At 43.3% G+C, this 20,596-nt stretch overlaps 1 protein-coding gene across 1 annotated transcript in view; it reads left to right on the forward strand.

The window, feature by feature from the left end:
• PDE1C (phosphodiesterase 1C, calmodulin-dependent 70kDa) overlaps positions 1-20,596 on the forward strand; it is a gene marked incomplete at its 3' end in the record, with an annotated part of 284,944 nt that overhangs the window by 27,183 nt on the left and 237,165 nt on the right. The window contains exon 2 of the mRNA XM_009886214.1: positions 16,034-16,084. Coding sequence (XP_009884516.1) covers positions 16,034-16,084 — 51 coding nt within the window. The remainder of the gene's footprint in view (positions 1-16,033; positions 16,085-20,596) is intronic.

Here is a 20,596-nt window from a genome sequence, read left to right on the forward strand (position 1 = left end):
CGGGAAAGGCGGGGAACGGGGCGGTTGCCCTCAGGCTTTTTGCCAGAGGGAACAAGCGCCTCCCAGGCCTGCTTCCCCGCTCAGTGGCAACACTTATTTCCCCTGGCTTTTTTTTTTTTTCTTCTCCTTCGCTTGTTTTTCCGCTGTTGCCAGTGAAACGTTTGGGGTTGCTCCAGGCGTTGCCCAGTTGGGACGGCCGGGGTGAAGGAGAGGGCTCCAAGGCGCCCCAGAAGCCATGGAGGGGGCTGAGCCCTGTGCGGGAGCCGCTGTTGGTCAGAGCCCCAGGTTGCTGCTGGGGAGGTCTCACCGAGCCGGGGAATGTGAGGTTTTGCCCGTCAATTCACATCCTTTTAATTCCTTCCCGATACAAAAGCCCCGTGAATCACGGTAAAAGTGCCAAGTGGTGTCTCTTGGCACAAGAAGCAGCGATTTCTTTCCTCGTAGTTGTTACCACGGTGGATGGTGAGCTGTGGGAGTGGAACAAAATCCAGGAATTGCATTTTAAAAACTCTGTCCCAGAATGCAAAAACCTACGTTGTTTGTATGTAGTTCTTGATGGAGACATGTGCTATGACAAACAATATGAAAAAAACCTTTGATTTGGAGAAAGGGCATTATGAAACAGTGTTCAAAGGGCTACACAAATGATTTCATACAGGACTTGGCGCATTCTTCTGTGATGTCTCTGGTGGCTTTTCTTGGCATCTGCTGTGCTGTTACCAACCATGAACTCCAGGAAGTCCCCAAACATTTTGAAATCTATCTCAGGAGTGTAGGAGTCAGGGCATGAAATGCCCAGATGTGAATCTTCTTGAACATTAGAGGAGTTAAGGTCTAGATGCCCACAATGTGATGCCATCCCTCTGCTTAATGAGCTGACAACCCAGACCTGAACACCCCTGGTACCTGTCCAGCTGTGGGTGCATATTTCAGTGGGGGATTGTCATGAGTTTGTGGTATTGCAGGAGGTACTTTTGAATCTGGATACACCTAGAATATATTTTTGATTATATGTTCAAATAAGCAAACAAAACCTTATGAAGTGGCAGTGGAGTGATGAAACTGAACAGATTCTCTCTCTTTTTGTTGAGGGTTGTTTGGTTTTTTTTTCACCTGTATGCTGGAATACAGAAAATTGGGCTTGAGCCCTGACCTGAGCTCTTGGCAGTGATACCACTCTTCCCTCTGTATAGAAGAGGCTCATTGATGCCCAGAAAATTGCAAATTAGTGGGACTGCAATTAAGAACCGGCAGTGCTAAAGGTGGGTGTGACTTGTGCAGCAGAAAAGATGCTCCTTTTCTAGGTGATGGAAAGCAAATTCTGCTTTCCCAGACTCCCACACAGCCCCTTTGTTTTCAGCAGGCTTCCCGCCAGCCCTCTACAAGGCTCTTCTCAGGTGCAACCAAAAGCAGAATTTTCTCTTTATTATTGCCACACCTCAGATGCAATTCTGCTTTCACTGAACTGAATGGAAATTTGTAAGGGTGATGTTTAGATTCATCTGCAGTATCACAGTAGAGTTCATGCATCCCTGCCAGTCTTCAGTAAATGTCAGCTTTGTGTTGTGGTTTTCACTGAAGTGACATCTACTGAAGTGGAGAAGACCCATGGGAGAAAATAAACTGACGACAGAAGTTTTAAACGATGGGCTTGGGAACAATAGATGCACATGTTTATAGAGTACATCTCTTTCAAGCTCCTGAGAGGATTTTTTCCTCTCATAACATGAGTAGGATGGAAATCTTTTCGGTCTGGTGGATTTGATATTTTTAACTTGATTTTTTATTGTGTTGTGAAAAAAAATGAACACAGTCTTCTCGTTTACATCCCACAGTGTTACCCACTGTTCCAGAATGTCTGAGGCTTGCACATCTATTCCGCACCTCCACTAACACTGTGCCAGTCCTGATCTGGTCGAATGAGAGCTGCTACCACAAATAATGTTAGCGACTTCCCCATCTCCTCACTCCAGTTTTCCTGTTTCTCCGGCTTGCTTTTTAGAGCCTGCGTATAAGGGAGGGAGATTGCTAGAGTCCTTTCTTGTTCCTAAAGGCATCTGAAAATTCTGTTGGGAGTCACTGGCTGTAAAATTATCTCCTGAAGTCATTGTAGAAATTTTTAAGATTTTGTAGAAATCCTTTTGAGGCTCAGGAAGTTACAATCCTTTTCTTACGCTCAGTTTAACAAAAGTCTCTGTAGCCTTGGTCTCACCTTCGTTAATGCTAAATTTGAGAATTACTGGTTCTCCCAAGCAGGGTGCCCTGCTGTTGAGTTAGCCAGGCACAGCAGAGAGCCCTTGGTCTGGCCTTGGGGAATATGTTTTTGGATAGTCTTGGACCAGCATGGTAAGTTTATGTTATTGCAAGGATTGGCTACAATGTCTGTGGCGTTTTTGACACAGTACTGCAAGCATTTTAAAGCCATATACCTTTTTTTTTTTTTTTTTTTTCAATGAACCAGTCTGAGAATCTGTAGAGCACAGGATTATTGCACTATAATATAAGGTATTAATATAGTGGCAAAGCCTTCCTTGCTGGTTTACTCCTACCACAATAAGACTGTTTCATAATGTGTGTAGTGGAATGAAAATGCTAATAAATGCAACATGAATATTTGCTAAGTGCAGGTATTTTTACAGCGCTGATCCCTCTAATATCAAGGCAGATAATGATTGTCATCTGTGTACTTCTATGAGTCTGTGCTATGTTTAGTTTGTTAATGGATTGGAGAGTGATTTCTGATTATGATTCATGCATTATTAGAAAGGGAGAAAGTGGATGTGGAAATGACAGGAGAGACTGGGAGCTTAAGTTTATAAATAATCGTAGCATCTGACAGTTGATCCAATCTCAGTGGAAATTCTTTGGGAACAGTGCTAAGTGCTGGGTCTTGGTAAATGGTCAGAGTAAGGTGGGAGAAGGAACTACGGCTTTATTCAGATCTTCCCTGCAGTTGACTTGAGCAGACAGAAGCCCTTTTGTAAAGAAGCACTTTTGAATCTTCCTCCAGACTTTGAGGGTTATTGCCTTTTTTTTCATACTAATGTACAGCCTTTAAAATATTTTTCCCTGGAAAAGTGTACCGATCTATGTGTTTCTTATGGAAGAGTGTTAATATTAACTATTACATAAAGAAGCTCTATTGTGCCAGAACCACTAGACGAATATTGTTGCAGAACTGTATGTAAGTGGTGGTATAATTTAACTGTGATTGCTCAGACATCACAGAGGGTTATTTTTATCAAAAGAATTGGTGCTGACTTGGGGTTGGTAACACTTATGCAAGCTCATTTTGTGAAGCATAAAACCATGGGTAAAACAGGTGTCTTAAAGGTGATGGTAGGATGGGATTCAGTCTGAGCCTTACATGCCAGGTGAAATTTTGTAAATCAAACAACCAAATAGGTTGCTTCCTTGTGAACTGGTAGTCATCTGGGATTAATTTAGGGACTAATGCTGTTGTACAGTTATGGCCTGATTGTACATTTTCCTTAAACACATTTTTAAATAGGAAGCTGAGTTTTCAACTTAATTTGTGCAATTCCCTGTTTCCTCTGAGAAATACTAAGTTTTCCTTGTAAAACGGAAAGGTGCCTAAGCTGAAAGAGCCTTAACTTTCAAACAAAAATCAGTACTGTCCATGGGAAACATCCATAGACTCTTCAAAAATATTTTTGTAGAGCCCTTCAGACATCTTCCTCAAAACCCCTCCTTTTTTTCTAATCAGCTCTATTGGCACTGTAATTTCTTCAACTGCCAAAATACCCTTTTGAAATCCAATCACTAAACTGCTGGGCAACTTTGGACAAAGCATCTTTAATTTGCTTTCTGTCAAATTTACACAAAGTGGGGAAAAACTGCTTTTTCTCTGTTCACATTCTTAATTAGAATATCATAGTTCAGCCGGAAGGGACCTACAACGATCATCTAGTCCAACTGCCTGACCACTTCAGGGCTGACCGAAACTTAGAGCATGGTATTTATCTATGATTAAGGGCATTGTCCAAATGCCTCTTAAACACTGACAGGCTTGGGACATCGACTGCCTCTCCAGGAAGCCTGTTCCAGGGTTTGACCATCCTCTTGGTAAAGAAGTATTTCCTCATGTCAAGTCCAAACCTCCTCTGACAGATGCTGCTTTGAGCCATTCCCACGCATCCTGATGCTGGATCCCAGGGAGAAGAGATCAGCACCTCCCTTTCAACTTCCCCTCGTCAGAAAGCCTTAGAGAGCAGTGAGGTCACTCTTCAGCATCCTTCTCTCCAAACGAGACAAACCCAGAGTCCTTAGCCACCCCTTAGAGGACATGCCTTCCAACCCTTTCACCAGCTGTGGTGCCCTCCTTGGAATGTGTTCAGGTACCTTAACATCCTTTTTAAATGGTGGGGCCCAATCCCCCTGGTATGGGGATGCAATTAGTACAGCTGTAGCTAATTATTTCAGGATGTGCTATGCCAGCACTATTTGACTTGTAGGGCCCTTTGCAGAGAGGAAAGCGTGGTCTCAAAATGCACTGGCCACCAGTTTGTTTTCAAGCGTAACTCAAAGCATAGGTTTTAGCTCATAAATCCCATGTAGTTTGAAATCCTTGCTACTTAAAGCCTGTCTTTGTCCTCAAAGCCCAATAGACAGGGGGCACTCATGGCAAGGGAACTGATGTCTAGCCTTGCTCTGCCTGTTGATCTCTCAGCTCCACGTTTGGACACATGTAAGGGCCTGTGAGCTTGCATGAAAATGTTGAAATTTTTTAACTGAACAAACAGCCTGGCAGCTTTCTGCACTCACTGCACCAGTTTTACAAAGTAATTACCATGTGTGTGCTAGAAGATTGTTCTTCATAATTTCCTTTATTAATTAAAAAAAAGAAGTTCCTTTGTATCTGAATGATGTCATCAGTAATTTCATCACACCGACATTGTCAGGTAGTTTCAGGTGGGCGTATAAAAAGCTAAATTTTTAGTTCTTCTTTGCAGCTATCTTACAGGTGCATAGGGCCTCTTAAAGAGAGGCAGTTGCCTTCAGTGTCAGATAGCCACCTGGCCAGCCACCTCCTTATCCATATCAACATTACCAGTAACAACCTTCCTCTTCACTAAATGCCTGCAGAATTCATTTTAAAAGTCATCAGCAACCTTTATTCACACTCCTGGAGAGTAAAACATATCCCCACAGACAGCAGTGCTGTAAGCTGTATTGCACTGACCCACCAGTGTTTTGTCTCTTGTAGCTTTTTTAGCATCTGGGCTGATTTGGCTCTTTCTCCGATGAAACCTCCAAAATGGAAGCTCAGTTAATGCCAGCTGTGGATATTTTCTTCCCTAGGAGGCAGACATCCATTTTGAAAAGGACTGGACTGACACCGCCAGCTTTGTGTTCAGAGCCCACCCACACAGCCTGTCCATTGCTCGGCCGGCCAGGGGAGGGCTGGATCTGCTGGTTGTGACTGCATGGAGCTGGACTCCAGCAGATTCCTCATGGGTGAAGGCCTCCTTAACACATCTGTCAGGCTCCACCCTTCATGCTTTGATGTCATCAAATGTATGAAAAAGTGAAGTTCATGGTCAGGTCTTCTGAATTTAGATTGCAGAAAAGCATTGTTCAAGAAGTATAGGCTTCCTAGTCTACATCATATTCTGGATTTCATGGCATTCATGAACCGGAAGAAGCTGTATCTCATGGTTTAGTTCTATGGCCCCCAAACTCCATACCAGCTGAAGCTATGACAGAAGAGACATCCCCAACTTCAATAAACCATGCGTAAACAACAGCAGGGTAGAAGTAGGTCACCCAACATCAGGTGGGGCACCATGGGTTTTTGCTACTGTTTGTGAACATCAGAGTAGGCCAATGTTCCTGGAGGCATGAGTGGGTCACAGGGTGACTATGAGCCATTAATGTTATACTGGAAAATGCCTTCTTATGCATCAGGCAAGTTATTTCTGTAGGAAAGGCAAGCATTGTGTAAAGCCCTGGTGAGAACTCACCTGTACCACTATGGACTTTTCTCATTCCTCGGTTTCCAGAAAGACAGATTTCATCTGGGATGAAGGCAGACAAAGACTGAGCAGTTGATTAGGGACATGGAACACCTATAGAAGATGATGGGTGGAAGGAGCAAGACAAAGGCTGAGAGGGCTGTCATCACTTTCAAGAAAGATATCAAGAATGAAGGCCAAAGAAGAAAAAGTGCTATTGAACTGCAAGGAAAAATATGGTAAAGAACACAAAATAATTCAGGACTTCTTTCCAAGAAGAAGCTCTCACCATAGACAATGTAGTAGCAAATGTCCCTTGGTGCATTGGGAAGGAATGGTGAGGAAATCCGGCATGCTCTCTATGCCTCTGCAAAGTTCCTGCAGAGGGAACCAAACCCCTGTCTTTCACCTGTGTGTATCAGCACAACCAAGTGAATGTATATGGTATAAATGCCTTTATTTACATAGTCTGAATGTACGTACAAATTTTTAGACCAAAGTACAAAATGACAAGAATAGTACCTTCCTTACTCTTTCAGTACTCAAAATACTAAATCCTAAAGGAAAAGGAGACTTGCCAGGGGTTTAGATAAGATCTTCCTGCAAAGTGAGGTATGCAAATAACTCTCAGCAAGACACAAATGAGCTCTGCAGGTTTTACCCTGTGGCTGAAGCACGTTTTGTATCCCGTATAAACACAGCCAATGGTTGTGTTTTACAGAGGAGCTGCACAGCTTGGTTTCAGTGCAACAAGGGGATGTGATGGTGACAGCAGCAATGGGCTATTTTTACAGTTTGGAAGAGTCCTTTGCTGGGGTGTGTTTTGGTCACGGATCCAAATGTTCTACGCCTGAAAATGACCAACCTTTCCACCACACCAGTGTAACCTCCGCTCACTTGTTGTTCAAAGCCAGCCTTATTTCCATGGTCATCTGTTGGCACCATCCGCCCCAACCTGTGGCTCTGGTTACGCTTTGGCTTCCCTTCAGGCTGCGGCTGCTGAAATCAGCCCCCTTATGCCCCAGGAAAAGGGGTTGTGTCCAGCCAGATCAAGTCCCTGGTCCTCCTCGCTGTGTGGCCTCATGGACATCAGCTGTGGTGCAGAGAGGGCACGGCTCATAGGGGTGGTCTGGGGGCTGCAGGGGTGGTTTCAGCCATGGTCCGAGACGAGAGAACAGCACCAGGTTTGTCCTTGGGAGCTGAATAGCAGAGGAGGTGTCAGGAACACCCAGCAGCTGTGCCCAGTGCATGGCCTCCCAGGGCAGTGGTGGCCTCCTGGGCACAGGGACTGCCTTGGGGCCAGCACCCCAAAGGCCTTCCTCTGAAGGATGCTGGGTGGAGAGGTGGTGAGTGGGGCTGCATGGGGGGACCCCATCAACCCTATGTCACAGTGCCACCACCCAGCAATGCAGCAGTCACAGTGGCCAAGGCCAGGATAAAAAGGAGGATCCTCCCATGTCCCACTGCTGTAGCTGGCCCGGGGGCAGCCTGAAGACAGCTGAGAGGAAGACCTTGAGGGAGGTGGGGTTACTTGGCAGGACCCTAGGAAGGAAGACTGGAGCCTGTATGAGGCTGCTGGAGGTTCTTCACTGCAAGGCCAGCTCCCAGCAGTGCCGTGTTTAAAGCCCATCTGATAGATGGAAATCCTGCTTCAGTCTTCAGGGAACAGATGCAAGCCTCCTCAGGAGATAAGAACCACAAAGCCCTGGAGGTGCCTGAGGCTATCAGGTGTTTTCAGCTGGATACTAGTGGTAAAACCATGGGAATGCCTTCTTGAGGAGCGCTGCAGAACTCACCATCTTCATCCCCTGCAGAGCCAGAGGGAGCAGCCATAAAAAATGGGATGCAAAGATGTTGCAAGGGGTCCCAGTGCTTTGGAGCACCCACTGGTGTCCTGCCAGGCGCAGGAAGGATTCTTGTCCCCAAGGCTGATCAGGCCAGGGGCATATGGCCGCTCTTGGAAGCCCCTGAGATAGCTTCAGGTTGAGGGAGAATAGGGCTTGGGCATCTCCCGGGAGGTGGGACCAGCCTGTGGGAGGAGGAGGCAGGTCTTGCTCACATGCTCAGGGAATAGCCGATCGCCGGCTCTGGGGTCAGGAAGGGATTTTCCCCCGGTGCAGATTGGCACTGGTCCCCAGGGGTTTTTTGCCTTCCTCTGCAGCACTGAGCATGACCGCTTGCCAGGGCTCCTCTGGTCCATTTTGGCTAGGTTGCTGCCTGCTGCTCATGCACCACAAAGATGGCCTCTCGTGCCCTGCAGCTGCGGGGAGGAAGGCTTTTTTCCCAACACAGTGAGCTAGCAATTGTTCCTGGGGGTTTTTTGCCTTCCTCTGCAGCATTGAGCATGGCCCCTTGCCAGGGCTCCTTTGGGCCATTTTGGCTAGGTGCCTGCAGCTCCTGCTTCACGAAGGTGGCCCTCGTGCTCTGCATCCGGGGGGAGGAAGCTTTCTAGAGTCTCAGGTGGTCCCCGGGTTTGCTTCTTGTCCTCTGTAGCACTGAGCACAGCCCCTTGCCAGGGCTCCTCTGGGCCCTTTTGGCTCAGTTCTTGCCGGCTGCTCGTGCACCTCCAAGGCACCGCTCATGCCCTGGCTCTCTCGGGCTCTCTTGCCCATTGCCAGGTTGTAGTGGGAGTGAGCTCTGCTCTTCCCATGGCTCCGTTTTCCCAGGGGTTCTTGCTGGGTGACCATATGTAAGGGCTGTATATGAGTGACAGCCAGTATTTAAAAAACACAAAAGTTGCTGAACTGAGCCAGACTAAGGCATGAGCAGTCCAGTGGTCTGTCTCAAGTAGTGGCCAAAAGTGCAGGGTATTCAGCTTATTTTTTAGATGCTTGTGATGGGGGATGTGCCTCTTGGATTAGATGATGAAGGCTAGGGCCAGATGTTTCCCATTCTTCTGCTGGGAAGAGAGAACTTTTCCAGGTTCAAAAGGAGTGGAGAGCAAAGAAAACCGGTGTCTCAAGGAAAGTACTGAAGTAAGAAACTTTTGCAGATTTTCGCTCAGATTTCCTCCTATTCCAGTCTATTCTAGGCAGACGCGGGTATCTGGGCATCCTATGACAGCAATTGCTTATGGAGTAATATAGGAAATGGCACAAAGACTTGATTTTTGTTCTGCATCCCCACTTCTGAATGGGGAGAATGGCCTTTCAGCTATGCAGGAACGTACCCAGGTCTTTGTACATAGGAAGTATCACTAAAAAAGGGTAAGGGGTGCAGTGTGAGAGAGAGATTAACATGCTTGGGCTCATCCAGCGATGGCTGTAGTTCCACTCAAGTGCTTCAAGTTGAGGGGAGCATGATGAGCAACGGAGGAGAGGGTGCAGAAGCTCAAAGACAGAGGATTGCTGGTGGGCAAGGGCATGCCAGTCAGGAGAATGTCTTGCTACCACATCTGGTACAACTTTCCTGTGTCTGGTCACTATACTATTGTTTATATGATGTATTTTCTCATGGAAGTGAGCTAGAAGTCATGGTAGCCCACATGGGCAGAATCCTGTTCTAAAAATAGCATGGGTTATGATTGACATCTGTCTGTCTTAAATTCACTGCACAGAAATATATGACCTAGACCAAGCTTTCCAGATGTATATTTACGCTTAGGAGAAAGTTACGAGTGGGTTCGCTGCAACGGGCAATCTGTTAGAGGTACAAGAAGTAAGAAATCTCAGCTAAATGTAGAAAATCATCCTGGACATTTCCAGGTTTAAAAAAAAAAAAAAAAAGGCTCATGCTTCAGAAACCAAAAATTAAGGCAGCTTCATCATCTTGCAGCAGAGAAGTTTTATCTGTCTATATAGTTCCTTTTCCCTCACCTGATTCACAGCTTTTGTGGTAGCCCTTTTCAGGCTCTTAGTAAGCAATTGGGGGTCCAGGACATGGTGTTGGTGACTGGGTGTGCCCGAGCCTAGCTGTGTATGGCCAGGGAGGCAAAGGGGCTGTGCTCTTTCTACTCTGAAGACTGGCATGGCAGAGGTTGGGAATGAGAGGAGGCTGGAGCTGGTGTAACCAGAGCCATTTGTTCTGTGAACTTGCAGAGTTGGGGGATATTTGGTCTACAGAATAGATGTTAATACCTTGAATAGATTACACAAGATTGCGTCTCAGTTTTGAGGTCAGGAATATGTTTAAGATGGGCCTTGGTGCAAGGAAGGTGGTTTTGGTCCAGGTAGTTGCTGGTGTTTGCTCCTATTTTCCTTCATCTCCAAAGCCCAGCATCAAGGTTCCTCCAGTCTTTAGGTGCCAATAGGGCCAGAGTTTGCAAGTTCAATGTTTGCACCTCTGCCTTGAAATTAAATTTCATTGTTGCTCAGTAGAGTATTGAATGGTTCTGTTTCTTTTCACGTAGATACTTTGCACCTCTTTCTCACAGCTCCCCTGGGTACACCTTGCCCTTCTGAAAGCATTTCTGTGGCTGTTGATGAGACGCAGAAGCTTGGAGATCTGTGCATGGAGTCAGAGTTCCTTCAGTGAGAGGCAGCAACTATCTTGAGTTGTCTGAGGGAACAAAGTGTTTTCCACTGCAGAAGCAGCTTTCCCATCACAGATACAAATAACCTACTGTGTAAGGATCCTTTCATAAGGAAAATGAATCATCATTTGTGTATGGTGTTCCTCTTCCAGTTAATGAAGAAGGACAATGTTTGGTGTACAGTGTCGTTGCCAGGCAAACAGCAGCAACAAAAATCCATTAGGAGTTATTTCAGGAAATGCTGGGTGGCGTATGCCTCTTGGTTATTACTTGTAAGTGAAGATTACGGACTGCCTTCCAGAAGTATTTTGAAACATAGCTTTTGTTTTGAGTGTGTTTTGTGATCTTCAGGGTATATCCAGGCGATGCATATTGTACCTTTTCCATCTATGTAATTGGTTTATTACTTAATTGTAGTAACTAATTAGAAGCTTAAGTCCAGAGAGACAGTCAAGTCCTCCAGTATTTTTGATCAGCCAAAGGTTGATGCATATTCTTGTAACTTTGTGACCCTACCCCGTTTTGGTTTATAGGGTGTGTCAATACTGCCTGTACTGTTGTTGTTTACAGCATGAGCATTTCAAATCCTATCAAGTTGCTGGCGTTTCCTGCGTGGTACTGGGATTCAACACTCTGGAAAATGCTTTGGGTGACTGACTCTGGAGGGGCGTGAATAATCTCTGGCTCAGTAACTGGCTGCACGGTTCCTGTGCTTGTAATTTACGTTGTGCTGGATAAAAACTCTCAGAAGCAGAATTTACCTCATTATGGGGCGTTCTTTGTATGGTCTGAGACTTTTCTGATCTCCTTATTGGACTCAAAAATCCCCCAATAACAGGTTTTCTTATGAGGAACCTTAGCTTCTGAATGGGTCAGAAAGCCACCAGGAAAGCTTTCCTTCAGTACTGTTGTGCTTCAGATCCCTGTGTGGGCCTGATCTTGTGTAGGATTTTTGTTAATGTGACAGAGAAAAAAGGAAAGTGCTGATAATTGCTGCTGATGACGCAAAGCATTGCTGGTACAGGGAGAGATCTGAATATCTCACAGTAAGATCCACGTGACCTAAAGGATGGAGTGAACAACAAGGGCTGAAATTAAGAAGTACGGAGTGAAAGATCATGCAGATAAGGACGTACTAGCCAAAACTTCTGCTAAAATCTGAGGGTCTGTTAATTGGATGAGGAGGGTGTCACAGCACACAACTAATATGTGACCAGGGAAGAATAAGGCCTCTTAATGTTTGCATACAGTACTCATGAGAAAATGAATCGACACTGAAGGGGTTCAGTAAAGACGGGGAGGGGATATAGAGATACCTACTCTGTAATGCAAAACTAGATGATCACGGTGTGTTTAGTTGACAAAATGATCATGGAAGGGGGAAACACAGTCTTTTTGTGCTTGAGTCAGAGGAGGATTAAGCACCAGAAAAAAGAAACTCTTCAGCTTAAAGAGATTGCTGGTGCAAGAACAAATGGATATAAATTGACACAAATTAAATGACAGGTCATAACCAACACTGCAGTCAGGTTCTGGCTCATAATATTACATGGGTAAGCAGGAAAAACAAGCTATGTTTAAGATTGAGCTTGATAAGTTTATAAAATGTCTAATGGCATTATAGTCTTTGAGAACAAAAAACGCTGGAGTTCCCAGAGACGGTCTTACTTTGATTTGCCTGTAAAAAGTAGACATACACAGTTGTCTCAGCAGTCACACTACTGTATTTTATTTTTCTGAGTTTTGAAGGAAAAGATTACCAGGAGATGGTATGTTAGGAATATCCAGAGATTTCTTTTTACAGGAACACTATTCAAAATACGTGGCATTGAAGAGGAAAAGAAAGAAAAGAAAAAGAAAATCCTAGAGAAGAGTTTATTCAGATTGTATGTTCAATGTAAATTTATCTACATATCTGTGTTCTCACCTTATCTGATGTACTTTTCCTAATACTGATAAGTTTACTAGCAGGGTGAAATACATAGTGAAGCTCATCTGCCCTTTGGCTGATTAAAAAAAAAGAAGTCTCTTTGAAAGAATGTGTTTACCGGTGGGTAAAAAATAACCTGACTTGCTTTTTTCAGCCTCTCACCTGCTTAATGGCAAAATATAGATGATGTGCTATTGTCTGTCAGTCTTGATGAGTCAATACTACAAAGTGGTATATTTTTCTTTGCATTATACTAGAAGTTTGACAAAGGATCTTTGAAAGCTAAATTGGCTGAGGGGGTGTACTGGTGGAATGGATACCTTCTGTAGAAAAAAGTGGCAAGCTGTAGGAAATAGTTTAACAGGGCAGACATTAAAAAATGAAACCTTCCCATGAAGAGGACACACTGTGAACTCACATATGAGTGATCCATGTTAATCAAAGAACTGATCGTGCGTAGGAAGATATTTTTATAATTGAAGTGAGGGGCTCTTGAGATTTCCGGGCAGTTATGGTACAGCAAAATACTTCTGAAATGGAAGAAACTTGGCTAGGCTTGGTATTTTATTGTCTGCTTGGACAAGACAGCACAGACAGAATGTGATGGTTTTGCACTAACAGGGTGATTGCATGATGACATCTCCTGTCTGTCATGTCTGTCTTTCTGAAGGAACAGAAGTTACTTATAAACTACCTGTATGTTGCTATACCCTTCACCAAGATTTATTTGCTTCCAGGTTAGAATGGAAAATAACTTCAAATTGTACATGGCTTAGTATTAAAAAAAAAAAATATTTAAAGCCAGTGGGATGGAAACTGAAGAAGGTCCCACCCACTTAGGATAATGAAGTAAATATCTGCATGCTGATAGTATTATCTAATCAGAGACAAAAATCAGCCTAGACTTCAGCGTACAAGGGTAGAGTGTGGCTGACGAGCAAGCATATCTGAAGATACATCAGTATGGGAAACCTTTGGAAATACCAGAAGTCATCTTTGGTGTAGGTTGTGACTCGTTCTCTCAGAGATTTGGCTTCTTTCTCCAGCTTCATTGATTCATACCTGCTTTCTCCCAAAAGCTTATTACTATTAATAAACTTCAATAAACATAGGGTGGGGAAGATTTCAGGCCATCCGGAGAAAAAGTCTTTTCTCATTTCCATGTGTCATATACATAGCTCTGTTAGTTCTTTGTGTCTTCAAAGACTCCTGTAAGACAACTGTAGGATATATATGCAGAATTTCCATAGTAAAAACTGCATCAAGTAAAATCTTCTAAGATTTTTCACACAGAGCAAACGAAAAATACTCTTTGCCTCTGAATCCCTTTTGATTGCAGGGCTAAACAAACCTGAGATCTTGCCTCATCACGTCATTGGTCCCAGACAATTCCTGGGCAGCAGTTAGCTGCTCACTGGTACCAGGAATCTTGCTAGTAATGCAGGTTCAGCATCCCCACTGCTTTCTGTCCTGCTCATTGCTTTGCTGTTCTACCTGCACTTTTGCTCCGCATGGCTGTACGCCAGATGGAAGGGCATTACTCTGTATATGACACCATCTGATGTCTGGAAAGCACTGACAGCCGAAAACAAAACTACACAGACTGGAATTGGAAAATGCTTATTTTTGAGGGGGTTAACGACATCTGTTGTGTTGGATGCTGTCAGTCTGGGAACTGAACTGCCTGAACACAGATGTTGGGTGGAGTGCTTCAAAACTCTTGTTGCAACATCCAGCTGGAGGGTGGCACAGAGGTAAGACCTTGTGTGCACCTAAAGCTGCTGGTGACGAGGGAGTGCCATCTGTCACCAGAGTGGAGGAAATACTCTACAGCGGACAGTAGTGCAGTTAAAAGGCCCTTAGCTGGCTCTTTCCTCATTGATCTAATAGATCACTTGATGCCCCAACTTAGACATCAGTGCATGTTATGAATTTGCCCAGGCTCTGTTGTGAAACAGAGAGATACCTAGGACCCCAGAGGGGACCAGTCTGTGAGGCGATCTCTCAGCCTGCCTCATGCAAGCCATCATCACTGAGTTAAAGGCAAAGCCTGGCTGCCAGACCTTTACATATTGGCTGTAGCAGTGTTTTCTGGCACGGTTTCTGGTCTCTCTGGGTCCAATTCTTTTGATCTCTGCCCCATGGAGGATGCTGCTGCCTCTCCTTCACCATGCCATTACCTCCAGCAGAGCTAGATTTGACTCTGAAACTATGAAGTGCTCTGGAACTGCCTAACTCTCTGAAGTCACTCTGGTGTCCCTGCATGAAATATCCCGAGAGAGCTTATTTGATTGGGGTTTGCGCTGCAGGTACCTGTGGTGGACTTAAGCCAAGGAAGGTTGTCTTGTGGGATCTGGTAGACCTCAGGGCCCTCGCTTTGGCTAGCCTGGTGAGTTCCCCAGGCTGATAGAGAAGCACCAGTGTTTTAATGGCACCATCTACTGGCTAATGGGAGCAAAATGAGGCAGTGATTTGTTAAGAAGTCCCTCTGTTCACTGCAATGAGTGCTGGAGCCACCTTAATCAACAGGTAAAGATTGGAGAGCAAGTAGGGAAGGCTGGAGTGACACTGCATATGGGTCTTAAATAAAGCCAAGGTTAAACTGACAACCTGAACTCTTGTCAGAAGAATTAAATTTCATCAAAAGTCTTTTCTGGCTTCAAAAAGTCCGTTATAGTTTAGTTGATGTTATCTTGCTATGAACCTGTGAGTCTCAGTCCTGGTCATATTTTGCATCCTTTTGTGGGATTTCTTAGCTTGTTTAGTCTTGTCTCTAGAAAACAGCATTTTTAAAGCAAGCAAGGAATTGGCAAGGTTTCTGTGTGTACTTATAATATGCTCTCTTCCCTATGTGCCCATCAATGCTGTTCCTCATGATTATTCTAGCTAAAAAAAAAATGTTATGGGTGGTAATTTCTCTCTTTGATAACTCTCCTCTTGTTTCAGCTGTAGTTTAATATTGTGAGAACCCCAAAGAGTCATTTATGCTCTTGACTAACTGCGTACTGGCTGCATACGGTCACAGAAATGTTGAGAGCTATGCCAGCATGAATGTGAGGAAGGAAAAAGTAGGGTTTTACAGGTTTTTATCCTAGGTGATATCTATGTGCAGATCCAAATGTCAGAGGACTCCTTTGCACAGATCCTTAAATTTCATTTAATTTGCTATTAAATGATCCTCTGGGCTTCCAAAATTGCTAGTGCATTTCCTTATATAGGTGGAATAATCTTACTTTTTTCTTACCACACTCATTAATGCAAACAGGAAAAATGCTGTTTTATTTAGGACTTGGAAAAAAGTCCAATATAAAATAGGATTTGTAAGGATGACTACGATCATATATTGCTATGTGCTATTCATGATTAATGCTTGAATTTTAGGCAATTACATGATTCAGTTATTATGTGGGAAAAGACAATGTTTGCAGGTGCCTGACTCTGCTGACTCTGAAAGCCAAACATGCGAAGTAATATATTTGGTGGCATTAAAAAAAGTATTAGGTATCTATGTGTGTGTATACCTATAAGTATATATCCAACTGCTGTTACCGTGAACAGTCTTCTCTCCTTTATATGCATGAGAATTGCTGTTATCATTAATTTTAATGTAACATTTAGATTTAATGCTTTTTATTTCTCTGTATTTTCTCCTTTCAGTTGCAAACGAGACAGGTGACAAAAATGCACGACCACTTTCACGATTTGCCCGTAAGTAGCCTTTTTTATTTTAACTGGCTGATTTCTATATCTTCTGTAGATATGTACACATTTAATAAGTTTTTTTAGTCTCACATTATGTCTATCCTGTTATTACAGTTCATTTACAGTACTAAACTGAGGAACCATAGTACTGAGTTGGAAAAGTTACTTAAAAAAATTCAGTCTTATTGGACAGAGATGATGCAAATTGAAAAGAATGGAAGGCTTTGTGGCCTTACTGTTGTCTCAAGCGTAGAAAGTTGTAACGATATAAGTGTCGCAAAGCCAGCTGAACTTTACTACAGTGGCTACAAAGGGATTTGGGTCAAGCCTTAGAAATAGCATATGAAAAATGTAATTAAACCTTACTGTTAGCTCCTCCATCACCTTTTGCTTCACAGAGCAAGGTTAGGAACTAAAGGTATGGCTTTAGGTTTGAAATAAGCGTCCCAAGTTTGGACAAAACAAAGGGATGCATCTGGTAATGTAACACCAACTAACCATGACTTTGACCATATGGATTATTAAAAACACACACAACAAAATATGTAGGAATGAGGAGGAAGATAGGAAATCCTTTTAATAATATATGCTGTTTCAGAATGATTTGTGATCACTTAGCAGGGAAAAAATCCCCTTCTCGTCATTAAAAGGGGGCATTTGCTATTGATCATGGGTGGTGCAGAGAAAAACAGCAAAAGGATTTACATCTATGGTGCAGTATTTCACACAGTCACAGGATGGCACTCGGAGCATACCATACTTCACATAGGTAGCTAAGGTGCATAATGTAGACGTAAGGTCTGTGGCTATGGAATCTGTTGCATGTAGTGACTTACAAGGTCATTGAGCAGAGTGAACAGGACTGAGAGGAAATTATCCTGGCATTCCTTATTCCTGATTTACAGTTTATTTTCCTTCATATTGCAGACAGTAAAGCTTAAAAAGGGGCTCTATTCATCAATCCTGGCTGGTTCAACCCTGAAAGTGCATATGGCAAAGGAAATCACAGAGTAATGTACATGTAAATACAAACATTTTCAAGTTCTTTATCACTCTGCTTCTTTTCCTTTATGGTTACTGAATACTAGGTACAGAGTTGGAAGATTGAGCCCAAGTGCTGTTTATTCCTGGATATTTGGGTTATGAGGACTTCATGCTGCAATATTGCCTGACAAGTAGGTCAAGCGTAATGTCATGACATTTGGCGCTGGGCTGGCATTTCAGTTCTGATTCTGACATTCATATGAACTTGATTTTTGGTGAATGCGTATAGGGTGCAGGGCTGAGACCCAGGAACAACCAGGTTCTGTTCCTGCTTTAATCTTGGCTCTCAGCCAGGCAGCCAAGCCTTATTTGCAGAGGTAGAAGTGACTGCATGACGTGGAAGAGGCCAGACTGGTGGATGGCTGACTGGCATTAGATGGAAGAAAACAGATTGGCAGATGGTTATCAGCTGAACGAAAGCACAGGATACCCCCCTAATAAGGCCTCGTTGTATGACCCAGTGCTGCATGGGACTGTGTGGAGGTGGGATCAAGGCCACAGGCTATTTGACAGTAACAGAAATCAGAAATGCAATGCAGAGAGGAATGCTTAGATAAGCCTGGTTGGGAAGGAGTCACAGAGGCATAATATAGGGATGAAGAGAGATAATTCAAAGTGTAAACCAGACCTTCGCTGTTAGGAGTTAAATTTAGTGATCTGGGAGTCTGGTTGAGCTAGCTTCTCACAGGGTATCATTAATGATGACTGTGTGATCATGCGCAGTATAAGGTGACAACTGTGGGAATGGGAAGGAAAATTAGAATGGGAACTGTCTGAGCTAACATGAGTTAAATGGAAAATGGAGAAAGGGAAATGTCTGAGCTAACATGAGTTAAATGGATGATGCCCAAGTTTATGCTGAGAATACTATAACCTACTCTACCATACCATGTTTCATTGAACAAACAGTTGAGTGCAGATCAAACACTCAAACGCATCCTGACTGAATGGCAGAAAAAGCTGCAGCATTTGAGAACAAGGATTCAAGCAGTAACTGATGTCATAGAGGATTATAATCATTATCCTTGTGTCTGAGTTGCAAACTAGGGACTGGGTATCTTCCTGGATCATGCCTTTCACATTCATTTGAACGATTAATTCAAAGGCAATTATTAACTTCACAACAGAGAATGGGATTTCCATTGCTCTGTAACAGCTGCCCATTTGGGGGCAACATTAAAACCTTCAGAGATATCAGTGGGATCACAGTTGCGCTATCATTGAACACTTGACAAACCATACCTGTTTTGGCTGACCTTATTTACTTGATCTAACTTCCTGTGCATGCAACCAAACACAAGATAACATACAGAAACCCAGATGAACCTTGTCTGTCCTGACTGTTGTCCACAGCTCTCTGGAGCATGGAGCTGTTTCCCCTTTAGTTCAGGAGCAATGAAGAGGGCAAGGCTGCTGGTGTTAAGGGAGGCAATGGGAATGATAGTTGTGTGGTTACCGGTGATCCAGGTAGCTAGAAGTGCAGTGTAATATTTTCAGGCGATATTAAAGTATTTGAACACGCACCTGCAGATTCTTTATGCAGAGTTCTGCTTTTTAAATTATAACACCTAAATCTATTTTGCTTTCACCTCTAGCTCAGCTATAATAATCTTTGACAGGGTACAATAAAATGAGGGAGAAGCATTTTTGCAAATGTTTACACTTATTCACAAGGATTTTAAATTAAAATTAAGTGTTATTCATTCCGACACTAGGGGTACCCAATCTCCTGTACTCTTAAATGCCAAATTCTGGTCAATTTAGGGACTTCGAATTTAAGAGGTTACTACTCTATTTAGCAGAAGTTAATATGCCTGGTATATCACTATGTCATTTTGCCACAAGTGTCGCTATGCCATCCATCCTTGAACAGTTGTGACTGTGGAAATTTAAGTTCATCAAGCTCTCAGCATTTCAGACAACTGAAATCTCCTCACTGATATCTGTTCAGGCAGGCCCATTAAATAAAGGAATCATTTGCCAAATGCCCTTCACCTGAGCATAGCTGTGGGCTGATCAGAAGAGGTGGGCATTTCATTGCTCTAGTGAAGTTGGTTAATTCACGTCACTTGGCTGTTTTGACACAGTTGATCTTCAGAAGAGCAAAGTAGATCTAAGTCCACAGCCCACATCTAATCATAGGGGAAAGCTGCATGGGACGGATATTTATGCTGGAGGAAAAGGTATAGGTGTATGTGCACAAGAACATAGGGGGAAAAAACCCCTATATATACCGAAACAAATACTTGATTGATTTTACACTGTTTTTGTTTAAAGAAAAAGAAAGCAGGCAAAAAAAGGCTTGATTTGAGTGATTATGTGGTTTTCAGTTAGTTAGCCTGTCGGTGTTGGGTTTCAGTGGTAGTGCAAACAACGAGGTACTTGTAAGTGCAGAAAGAGTGCTAATATGTTTTTTTCCTGGACCATGGAGTTGTCCTGAGCCTGACAAGCTGGAGGGCTTGTGGAATAAAAGAAAGAGTAGAGCTAAGGAAATAGGGAGAAGATGGTGGTTTGGGAAGCTCAGCAGATTCCTTGGAGTAATTGCAGAGAAACCCCTAAAATTATAAAAGTAGCTTCAGAGAGCCTCTTTTCCACAACATATGATTTTAATAGTGCAAAACAGCTTCTTGACAAGTGCTGATGTCCTGCTTTCCTGTCTTAGTCTGCAGTCTGTATGGTAACTTCCTTTTCTTTTTTGACTATATCTTAACATAGACTTAAACTCCTGGTTCCAACTGTGCTGAGTATGCCATGCTTCTGCTAAAGAAGTGATCCTCTCAACGTACTATAGGGAGTCACAATATTTTTTGCTCTATCACAGGTGGCCTGTATGGTCAGATAATTTAAAACTCTTACATCTTTATATTTCCCTTTACAGAATGGGAAAACAAGTGCTTACCTATTCAAGTAAAATTAAGAAATTTGGGGAAATTTGCATGGTGCCATAAGGTTGCATGTCCTTGAATGATAAAGATGTATGGATGTTGCGTTTATTGCTGCAGTGTAGACATTGCTTTGGACTACCTTGTGTGAGGAGTAATTTTTCTAGCTATTGTAGCACAGAACTCAGCATAGGATGACAAGGCTACCTCTAAATCTGAGTAAATGTCGTCCTTGCACTTTAAATAGCTGCTGACAATTAAGAGCAGAGAAGCCTATGAGCATGGAGCTTCCCTGATTAGCTGGCAAATACTCTGAAAATTACTTTGGAATGGGGAAGACAGGCGAGGATTCTTGCTGATCTGTCTTTGCACCATTTAGGCTGTGTGAAAACAAGGCATTGAAGACAACCAGCAAAATAAGGCTGCCATCACATGTCTGTAGCAGCAGATGTTGCTACTTGTAACAGGGTAGCTTCTCATGATGTATTCCCAGGAGACACGATATAATAGCTCTTGTATTTGGTTTCCTCTTATGTACTTAGTGTGTACTGCAACAAAAAAGTCAGCCTTAATCCATATGTGCTAGGTCCGT

This window comes from Charadrius vociferus, unplaced genomic scaffold (genome assembly GCF_000708025.1).
Source record: "Charadrius vociferus isolate BGI_N301 unplaced genomic scaffold, ASM70802v2 scaffold545, whole genome shotgun sequence".
Classification (NCBI taxonomy): Eukaryota; Metazoa; Chordata; class Aves; order Charadriiformes; family Charadriidae; genus Charadrius; species Charadrius vociferus.